Below are 10,827 nucleotides of genomic sequence, written 5' to 3'. Positions count from 1 at the left end.
CTCCTCCTGATGCAGCCAGGATCCCACTGGCCTTCTTGGCCACGACGGCACTGCTGACCCATGGTCACCTTGTTGTCGACAACTCCCAGATCCTTTTCTGCAAATCTGCTTTCTAGCAGGTGAGCCCCATGGCTGTACTGATGTCTTGGGTTATTCCTCCCCAGGTGCAGAACCCAGCACTTCCCTTTGCTGAACTTTGTGAGGTTGCTCTCTTCCCATCTCTCCAGCCTGTCCACATCCCTCCGAAAGGCAGTACTGCTCCTGGGTGTTAGCCATCCCCTCCAGTTCTGCATCATCTGCAAACTTGCTGAGGGCGCACTCTGYCCCTTCATGCACATTCATGAACAAATCAAACAGGATTGGACCCAATACTGACCCCAGGGGACACCGCTAGCTACAGRCCTCCAACCTGACTCTTTGCCACTGATCATATAAATATTTGAGCRCCACCATTTAGCCAKTTCTTAATCCWCCTCGCWGGGCCCTCAAATAGRCCATAACTCCTGAGCTTGCCTATGAGGATGTTATGGAAGACTGTGTCAAAAGCCTTACTGAAGTAAAGGCAGACAACAACCATCACTCTCCCCTCAGCTACCCAGCCAGTCATWCCATCATAGGAGGCTTTTGGATTGGTTAAGCTTGATTTCCCTTTGGTGAATCCRTGCTGACTATTCTTGATCACCTTCTTGTTCTTCACGTGTCTTTCACAACACCCAGGATGAGCTGTTCCAACACCTTTGCAGGGATGGAGGTGAGGCTCACCGGCCTGATGTTGCCTGGCTCCTCCCTCTTGTCCTTTTTGGACAGTGGTGTGACATCCCTGCCATTCTCCATGACCTTCCAAAGATGATGCAGAGTGGCTCAGCAAGAATTTCCTCCAGCTCCTGCAGCACTAATGGGTGCACTCCCATCAAGGGCCACGGATTTGTGTGTATAAAATTTGCCTAAACGATGGCAACCCAATTTAACCCAATCTCCTTGACCATGTCAAAGTCTTCCTCGATCCAGATTTTCTCTCTTGTCTTGAGGGTCTGAGATTCCTGAGGGCAAACACTGGTGGAGTCAGACAAGATAAATTCATCTCACTTTAGTATTTCACCTGTAATGCTGCCCTTCATTTGTTGAATCATTGCGACCTTGAATATACTCCAAAATGTTAGTCAGTTAAATTGGGAGTGTGGATTTTCTGGTCTAAGTTTCTGTGACCTGAAAATCTCAAATCCTTAACATGAGGGTTAGTGATTAATGGTTAATGATTAATTTAGTGGTTCAGCTGAGTCTTAGTGCTAAATGAAAAGCTTCTCTCAAACAGCAAATGCTTTCCTCATCATGAGAACAATGTTGTGCCTGCATTAATATAAAAGAAATTAGGAATGGCAGACAATTAATTGAGCTTCAGTGTACAATAACAAAGGGCTTCAAACTTTTTACACACGGGTGTTTAGCCAAAAACTATGCTTCCTGCTCAAAGACTACTAGCCCTCACCTAATCCCCAGGAGATGTGAACTGTTATAAACATTAGAAAGCTACTTCTTCAGCTCAAAGGGCAGCCGTTGCTAACTAAGCTCCAGTTAAGACCAGTTTGGGTTAATGAATCTGTCAAGTGGAAGGTGAACACAATGCCTGTGCAGCAGTGGGATACTGTTTAGGGACTGTAAGAGCTATGGCTGTGTTGTCAGAGCCRGAGAACACGAGTCCATCCTCCAGGGCTGGTTTCCTAGCAGGGAGAGCTGTTGGTCACAGACTACATTTCCCAGGAGCCTGCTGTGCAGGAGTCTCTTATGTCACTGAGCAAGGACCCTGCTGCTCTTCAGGAGGCGTTGGAGCGGCTGCAGTTGCTAGTGCTGGCGCTGTAGAAACACGACCTTCAGAAATTTGTCTCCTAAACAACCCAGAACCTAGTTCAGTTATTGATGTCAGCGTGGCCAGGGCTTCATTTCTTTCAGGTCCTTTCAGGGTGGCTGGTTAGTCTTGTTTGATGTTGCACGCTAAATGTCACCTGCAGAAGAAGAGAAGAGCTTACCTCTTCCAGAGAGATGGCCCCGAGCCAGCAAATTCGCCCTGTCAGCCTGTGCAGCGGCTGTGGCAGAACTAGGTACAAATCACTGTCATTTTGCTAGAGGGAAGGGGGTCAAAATTGATTTATGGGGGAAAAGGGAACCTCAGTCCCTCTCTGATTCTTGATGTTTGCTCTGGCTTTTCCGCTCCAGAAAATGTCTTTGTTCTGTTCCATTCGCTATACTTTTCAATAATTGAAGCAAGTATTTTATGCCACCTGGTTCATCTGTTACTGCAGCATGGGGCTTTTAGATCTAGATTTTTGCCTCTGAGACTGAAGAGCTGCTGTCATGAAGCAGACACAGGCTGTGTCTAATTTAAGCTTTGTGTTTGCTTTGTTTCTGTAAAAACACTGAAGAGGACAATCTGTTACCTAAGTTAGTTGCAAGGTGCTGACTTCTTTAGGAATTTCCATGCTTAATCAAAGCCAGAAATAACCTTGTTTTTCTGCTTACAGTAGAGATGCCTGTAAAAGAAAATGGAGTATAACAGACAGCTTGCTGCAGTGCAGGAAGAGCCTTGGCATCTGCACGGTGCTGCTTTGTGATCAGTAGCTTATTTGATATTTTTCCACTGGCACTGTATAATTTCTGCAAGCAAATCTGTTGAATTGTTTTAGTATCTGTGACCTTTCTATTTTTGGTAATTATAATGTGTGACTAGGCTGTAATCTGATGAAGCTTGATTACAGATCAAGTTAATTGCATTCCCCTAGCACCGCTGAGTCCTGTGCATTCAAGCACCCGGTTGCGTGGTGCTRTTGCACAAAAACGGAGCTGAAGACGGTCCCTGCTCCTGGGTATCACAGTCTAAGACAGGCTGCAACAGCCTGGGAGCTACCACCACCCAGCAAGGCACTGCTGGTCTGCCCACATTCTTCTTATGAAGTTTCACTGATCTTTACTTCCCTGCCACTGTGGGGAGCAACTGGAACAGAATTTGTAATGCAAAGCCCCTTGCAAAGCAGGTGTATTGCACAACTGATTGACTTCTTCAGCAATAACTAGGGAGGAAAGGCTGGCATTTGAAGGGAATGTGTATTTGTCACTTTGTGCTGAAAGTCACTTTTAGTGAAGCTGAATGTATATTGTCTTTTGTTCTCCACTAATGACCTATATACCCTGCTGGAAGAGGTTCCTGCTGCCTGCTTGTCACTCCCGTCCAGTTCACCTCCTTGCCGGGTAGAATCTGGCTCAGATGCAGCAGGTCTCTTCAGGCAAAGCCATGCTGATGTTTGTTCCCCGCTGTTTCTCTTCAGTGACATTCCCCCTGGATCTCACGAAAACGCGGCTGCAGGTGCAAGGAGAAGCTGCTGTTGGCCGTGGTGGGGCTGCCCGTGGCCGACCTGCCCCTCAGCGCGGCATGCTGCGAACCGCCGCTGGCATCGTGCACGAGGAAGGCTTGCTGCAGCTCTGGCAAGGAGCCACCCCTGCTATCTACAGGCACATAGGTGACTGCCTGCTCATGTTGGGACAAGCTGGAGAGCTGCTTTCCGAGGTCAAGCCTTGCAGCTTGATCCTGCCGTATCTCGTACTTTAGATACATCTGCAAGGACCTTCTCAGTGCACTTGAAAATATATGACTGGCCCAGTCACCTCTCCCGCTCCCTTGCCCAATCTTTCACAGCCTTATTTTGGCTTCAGGAAAACATAAATTTTTCCTGTCATCTTTGCAGGAAGTTCTTCAGTGTGGACAGGCACTTGGCTTACTCAGAACAGTAACTATATTTTATTTGAGGGAAGTAAGGAGAGGCTGGGAAAAAAAGATAAGTTTGCAAGCGGTAGGATGAAGAAATGCATCAGCAGGTAACAGCTTTCTGTGGCTTATTTGCAAATACAGTGCCAGAAGCAAACCTCTTGCAGGGCATTTTGTTGCTGGGCAGCCAGCCAAGAAATTCAGTTTCACATCGTCCAAGCAGGGTCCCTGAGCAGGCTGGCACAGCCCCGTGCTGCCTCTTGGGAGACCTGTGGCTTAGCCAAGGAGATTCCCTGATCCAAGGAAGTTCTGGCATTTATTCCAGGCAGTGGCCCCTGTCCTGTTATCCTGGACTTTCATATCCATTTGATCATGGACACGAAAGTGAGCGAGCAGKTGACCCAGGCAAACGCTGTCATGTTTTACAACTCATCTGTTGATGTTTCTGTAGCAGTGCAACATCCAGAAACGCAGACCCGAGACCTGTYTCCCGCTTTTGTTTTCCATAGTGTACTCCGGAGTGCGGATGGTCGCATACGAACATCTCCGTGACTCCGTGCTTGGCAGGGCTGAGGATGAAAGCTTTCCATTCTGGTAACTGTGCATTTATACTCTTGCCTACTTGGGGATTTTCCTTATTGTAGAAGTTCTGCAAAATTGTCTAGAGAAGGATCTTTCCCTCATGGCTTGTCTGTCATGAAGTTAAATACAAGTTTAAAAAGTTAAATATAAAATAGGAGTTTAAACTTTTTTTTTTTTTTTTTGGTCTGGAGCAGTGTATTTTCATTCAGTGTGGAACAAGGTTAAGAAATATTGAAATAAATTTCTCAGTGGCTTAACTAAGACCACGAATAACTGTGGTAAAGTTGCCCTAATAAAGAGGAAAATGCTAAAAAGCCACACAGGAATAGCTGCTTGGGAAGACACAACTTATGTCTGGGAGGAATGAGTCTCCATCAGCCCTGATCCAGGCTGCASCTTTGCCATGATTCACAGGCTGCTCTTTTTTCCCTCTTGGGGTCTTAGGTGTCGCTTAGTCACTCATTTTTAATTTTTTTTTTTCTAAAATTCTGGTCATAATTTTCTAATCGTATATAGATTGTTATATCATATCCAATGAAGTATTTTACTCCAAAATGTATTCACTCATCGCAGGTGCAAAATGCAAATACTTTTAAGATGGGATTCATAAAATGTAATATAGAGAAAATGCTTCTCATGCATATTGCTACAGAAAGGGGAACTAAGGATAATACTGAAATAATCATCAGTAGAAAATTAGCATGACTGATGTAGTAGCAATGTGAGAGAGAAATTTTTGGTATGTTGGGAACTAGTTCAGAGTTTCTTATGGCCCTTCAGTTATTATAATACATAGAGCAACATCCTCTTACGTATCTTGCCATTTTGCCTCTAAATCTTCAGGAACATCGTCTAGCCAGAGACTAACCAAAGTATTTTGTTAACATATAATTAACTGCCTACAGTTGCCACAGTTAGTAAKTTAACTCTGCCTCTTAGTATAGGAAATGAGCATTTAAGTTCATTTCACAGAATCACAGAATCAAAGAATCATTGAATGGTTACGGTTGGAAGGGACCTCTAGAGATCATCTAGTCCAGCCTTCCTGCTCCAGCAGGGTCACTTAGAGCACGTGGCACAGGGTGGCATCCAGGCGRGCTTTGAATTTCATTTCAGCTGGACAATGCTGTGAAATTCTTTAGCTCAAGCACTGCGATTTGCTGAGTTTTCAGCATATTCTGGAGCACGTTTTCTTTCCATTGCAACAGGAAAGCTGTAGTTGGGGGCATGTCCGCAGGTGCCATCGGTCAATTCTTTGCCAGCCCAGCTGACCTGGTGAAGGTGCAGATGCAGATGGAAGGAAAGAGGAAGTTAGAAGGAAAACCACTGCGGTCAGTTCCTCTCTAAAGCGGCAATTCTTTTGTTCATTAACAATTTCTCTTTGGCTGTTGGGAATTTCCTTGTGTGGGAGACACAGATTCAAACCACTGTAGATGCAAAATGAAGGCATGTGGATTGTCCAGCTCGTTTCTACAGCACACCCCTTGGGCCTGGTTAATCACAGCCCTGTTCAGTTGTTGTGGTAACAACAGTGACTGAATGTTGTATAGAAAAATCCTCCTGGTCACCAAATACTCACAGAGGGGTCATGACTGACGTTGATACTGAGTGATGTATGTGAAAAGGGAGACAGTTCTTCTGCCTTGCTTACTGTCTAATCCTCTTTCCAGCTTTTATACTGGTCTGAGAAGTATCACGGTAACAGCAAGGATCCCAGTTCTACTAAACCACTTAGTCAGGAGTCAATCATGTTTCTTGAGTGCAGGGAAGGAGAGGATGGGTAAGGTTTTCTCTTTCTTACACCCCCTTTCCCTGGTTGATTTGATCTCTTTTGAGGAAAGAGTTGTACAACCTAATGGCTCAGGGCAACGAAGAGGATGTGGGATGTGAGGCTATCTCCTCCTCATTCCCTTTGCACTTGCCTGTCTTCTTGTAACACAGCAGTCCCACAAACCCTCACGGCTCCTACATACACRGCAGTTCTACTCCAATACTTTTGTAGGGAATGGGAAGGATACTTTCCAAAGAAGGGAAACTGAAAGAAGGGATGGAGCAAATGCCTTGTTCTYCAACTGCTGTGCAGGAAGCAAAGCCGCAGGGAAGGGCCATGCTCACCTGCAAGCTTTGGAGCTGGGAACCTTTCCTGCAGATAACAAAACACAGAGCTGCCTGCACCCTGCACTGCTGGAATCATTTGGTGTCTCTTGTGGTCGTTACTGCAATGCCACCGTCAGGCCAGAGGGTCACCTGTCATTAGTGATCAGATTGGAGCTTGCCAGGGAGATTGGTGTGTTTRGAAAGTTGTCTCGGGGTGAAGGTCAGCAATTAAATGCATCTGGAAGGACCAGATCCTCATGGATACAAATGTTCATTTTTGCTGACAATGTTTGTGTGCATCAGTCGGGTCTCTTTTGGAATATGTAGAGCAAAGATTTCTCTATGGCTGAACCCTCTGCTTTGTACTTGAATATTGGTTTCAGATTTCGAGGAGTGCACCACGCGTTTATGAAGATCCTGTCTGAAGGAGGCATACGGGGCCTCTGGGCTGGATGGGTGCCCAATGTTCARAGAGCTGCTCTAGTAAACATGGGAGGTAAATTTAGCAAGTTTTTCTGCAGTGCTTAAGTCCCCATCTGAACAGTAGGAGTCTCATCTCAGTCTCTTGATTCTCTGTGGTGGGGCACCAGGCTTGCTGTCCTGCAGAAATCAAGGTGCTAAAAAGCACAGTTTGTGCCCGAGTTACTGTCAGGGYGCAGTGAGGGCTGGCTGCTCCTTACAGGATGGGGAGCTAAGAGCTAAGGGGAACAACACGAGCAGCAGGCCAGGACCCTGCAGACGTGTCCCAGATCTGCCACTGACTTTCAGATCATCATCTTCCACCCAGGCTGCTAGACGCAGTAACTCATGTCTGTTTCAGCCACTCAGGACATGATGTCCACAGCACCTGTACCTCTGTTACTGCCTAACGTTTCCAATATATTTGATAGCCTTTGCAAACCAAAGCGAGTAAGGTGCAAGCWTCGTGTTGTTTCTGATTTGAGTGAATTAGTTGTTTTGCAAAATCTTCCTTTTGCCAAGCCTCTATCTGTAAGCAATAGTAATCTGTAATCATTACTGATATCAGCAATGAAAAGCACAAACACCACCTGTTTTTCTAATTATTTTCTTTTCAGATCTGACCACTTACGATTCAGTGAAACACTTCTTACTTCTGAACACACCCCTTGTGGACAACAGTGTCACTCACAGYGTTGCCAGGTGCCTAATTCCTTTATCACCCCCCTTTTTTACTACTATTTCCAGCTTCACCATCTAAGTCTGAATGACTTATCTGTACTAGCAGAAGGCCTAGTCCTTGGCCATGCTACTGCTGACAAAATGTGCCAAAATCTGACAAAATAAGGGCAGTTCTTTTCTTTTTTTTTTTGTGTCTGAGAGGGCTTCATTGTACAAAAGACACAAAGGAAGCAGCCAGAGCTACAAAACTCTCAGAGTTTGCTCTGATACTGTTTTCCCCGAAATAGAAACCATTAGGAAAAAAAAATACAGAAAATATCTGTAATTCCATAATTATTTCCATAAAAAATAACTTTAACCAAAATGTCCATGGCCTCTAAGTACGCAGCAGAAAAATCTTTGGCTTTTTAAGACCCAGAACAAGTAACAGTAGTGTTGCTTCACGACAACATATTAATGTTGGCCACACTATACACAGATTCCTGCATTTCTTCTCCCTGTTCTGGGAATGGTTTGCTTGGACTGTGTATCCAGTGGGTACTGTATGTGATCAGTTATGTACAAACCTTGAATTTTATTTTTTCATGCTGCATTTCTTCTCTTGCTTGTACTTCACCATACTCTATGACCACGTGAAAGACCTGTTTTCAAGGCCTTCAGACCTATGACAAAGATAATATATTGCTGCTTAACATTTACACATCTTGAAGCTCTCCTGGGTGAGGATAATATCCTCTATATCAAGCTTCCATTAAGTTATGAGGTTATTATTCATGATTTTATAATTTATATTTTTAGAATAATGATGCTTAAATTGTAGTGATAAACTTCAGTTTTTTTTTTTTTTTTTTTTATCTTTAAGTATCTGTTGTTATTAATAGTGCATGTTCTGGCCTGGTTGCTGCCGTTCTGGGAACTCCTGCTGATGTAGTGAAAACCAGGATAATGAACCAACCAAGGGACTGCCAGGGAAGGTGAGCACATTTCAAAGGCTGACTTTTCATTAAAAAGTTTCAACCCTGAGCCCCATTGATTGGACTGGAAAGCAGTCCAAGTGCTAAATCTCTAATCTGTTCTCCTTTTTTATCTTTTTGCTATTTTCACTATTTTCATTTTGCATATCCAGGAGATTTCTGTTGTAATCATCACCCAAGCTTAGTAAATTAGGTGGAATTCAGTTCTGATTAAACTCAAGTGATTTCAGTGAAATTATTTCTATGAATTTATCTGACAGAGATTTTTTTTTTTCCAGGTTGGTGGGATTTTAAGTGTGTATTTGTAATCCTAACATCATTTTTCCTCCTTGCATGTTGCTAGAGGTCTGCTGTACAAGTCTTCCATGGACTGCTTGATTCAAACAGTACAGGGTGAAGGGTTTATGTCTCTATACAAAGGCTTTGTACCAACCTGGATGCGAATGGTAAATGCCTTTCAACTCTGTTTACAATTAGATAGTTGTGCAACATGACATTAAAATATAAAGAATTCCTCCTGGGTTGGCATTTCCAAACTACTGGCTTTCTCTCAGGATATTCTATTTAATTGCAGTTAGTGTATTTGAATGTAGTGAATGAAACAGCTCCTACATTGCCACTACCCTAGGTTGCCTTTTGCACCCTTTTAGTTTGGAAAATGCTCTCCTGCTTAATTGCTAGATATTTTCTTTGCTTTTTACACAATATCATGTTCCTTCCTTTCTCCTTTCCCCAATCTTTTCTGTCTCTCTCAGGATATTCTATTTTTGTTGTTTCTGTCTTGCTGCTACTACATTCTTTCCATCTTCTTTCTCTCCAAGAATTTCTTCATTCTTCTCCCTTGATCTCCTTTTTGCCCCTCTTATATTTAAGCCAGCAGCTTAAGTCTGCATTTTCCTCTGCATTCAGAGAAGCAGGAAAAAGTATTTCCTAGACATGAGAGAGCCTTTGCCAAATACTCATTTATTCCTCCAAAACCACAGCAGGGCTTCTAAACTGTAATTATGTAGGAAATATATTTTATGCAGGAAAAAGWATGTAACATTCTGATTCCAGTTTTAGATCAAGTAGAATTTTCGAAAGAAACTTAAGAAGCATGAAACATTTCAGCTCAAACATTTACAGGTTGGGAGCCTGAAAAAAAAATTTTATGTCTCTTGTGAAGGATTGGACAGTCCTAATCATATACAACACTACAGTTTTTGCATGGAAGACATAATATGAGATTGTGCTGGAGAATATGATTTTTAAGTACAGACAAATCCATTTTATTATACTGTATTTATGCATTCGGTCACTTCTGTTTCAAGGTTCTAACTTCTGCGACTGCTTTCACAGGCACCTTGGTCACTGGTATTCTGGCTAACGTATGAACAAATCAGAMGGATCTGCGGAGTTAGTTCTTTCTAAAATCTTGAAACCACATCAATACCACATCAGAAAACAAAGAAGAACCAAAAAGCTTAATTCTCATATGACAAAGCACCCCCACCCCACAGTGAACTAGCTCTTTAGGAGACCGGTAGTAATATGGCATGTACTAGGTCTAGCCTAATATGACATGTAGGACTAGCCGTGATCTAATGGCACTGTTTACTTGAGAGACTGTTATCTGAAATTTAAGTTATCCGCAGGATAAAATTCACAAAAATAGTATTTCAATCTGCAGCAAGCATAAGCATCAGCATTATGGAAGAATGAACAGAGGTAAAAAAAAAAAAAAGGACCAAGGAAGTAGATTATAACACTGTTTTTATTTTTCATATAGAGATGGTTCCTAAAATCAAGGGCAGGAGTAAGTTGAACAATGCAGCTTTGAACATCTTTTATGGCTAAGCAGTGGGCACCCGTGAGCACCATAAAATCAATTAGGCATTTTTTGTTACGTTTGTATATATATAGAACTACCTCTCTCTAGTTTGATGTTTCAGCAAATCAAGCAGGGAGTGCTAAATACTGAAAGAATAAAAGCAGTTGATCTGATTTCAAGCATGTTTTGCTCCGTAAGTGGAAGGGCCTCTGTTCATCTGAATTCCCCAAGACTGTCGACCCTCTTCATTCAAGCATTTGAATACTACTCTGTGCATATTCATGAGTGAAATTCACTCTTGTTCCTGGCAATCGAAAGCCTAATTCACTTTAAAACCCACTAAAATAGCTGGCAATACACATGCTGTCCACAGGACAAAGCTGAACTACTTGTCTTCCGATGGCCTCAGTACTGGCCTTGCACATGGGTAATCCATGCACCACTTTTCTGTGGTTGCTCTGGCTGCCTCT

At 43.2% G+C, this 10,827-nt stretch overlaps 1 protein-coding gene across 1 annotated transcript; it reads left to right on the top strand.

The window, feature by feature from the left end:
• Window positions 1–1,993: 1,993 nt before the first annotated feature.
• On the top strand, window positions 1,994–10,253 carry SLC25A27 (solute carrier family 25 member 27). Its single transcript, XM_026039979.1, has 9 exons — window positions 1,994–2,096; window positions 3,318–3,509; window positions 4,264–4,348; window positions 5,545–5,667; window positions 6,817–6,929; window positions 7,510–7,594; window positions 8,455–8,547; window positions 8,891–8,993; window positions 9,886–10,253. Exons 1-9 carry the CDS (start codon window positions 1,994–1,996, stop codon window positions 9,955–9,957), a joined length of 969 nt encoding a protein of 322 aa, XP_025895764.1. The 3' UTR covers window positions 9,958–10,253.
• Window positions 10,254–10,827: the final 574 nt, after the last annotated feature.

The sequence above is a fragment of the Nothoprocta perdicaria genome, unplaced genomic scaffold (genome assembly GCF_003342845.1).
Source record: "Nothoprocta perdicaria isolate Ctin4 unplaced genomic scaffold, notPer1 scaffold_248, whole genome shotgun sequence".
Classification (NCBI taxonomy): Eukaryota; Metazoa; Chordata; class Aves; order Tinamiformes; family Tinamidae; genus Nothoprocta; species Nothoprocta perdicaria.
This window is presented reverse-complemented; position numbering and strand designations above follow the sequence as displayed.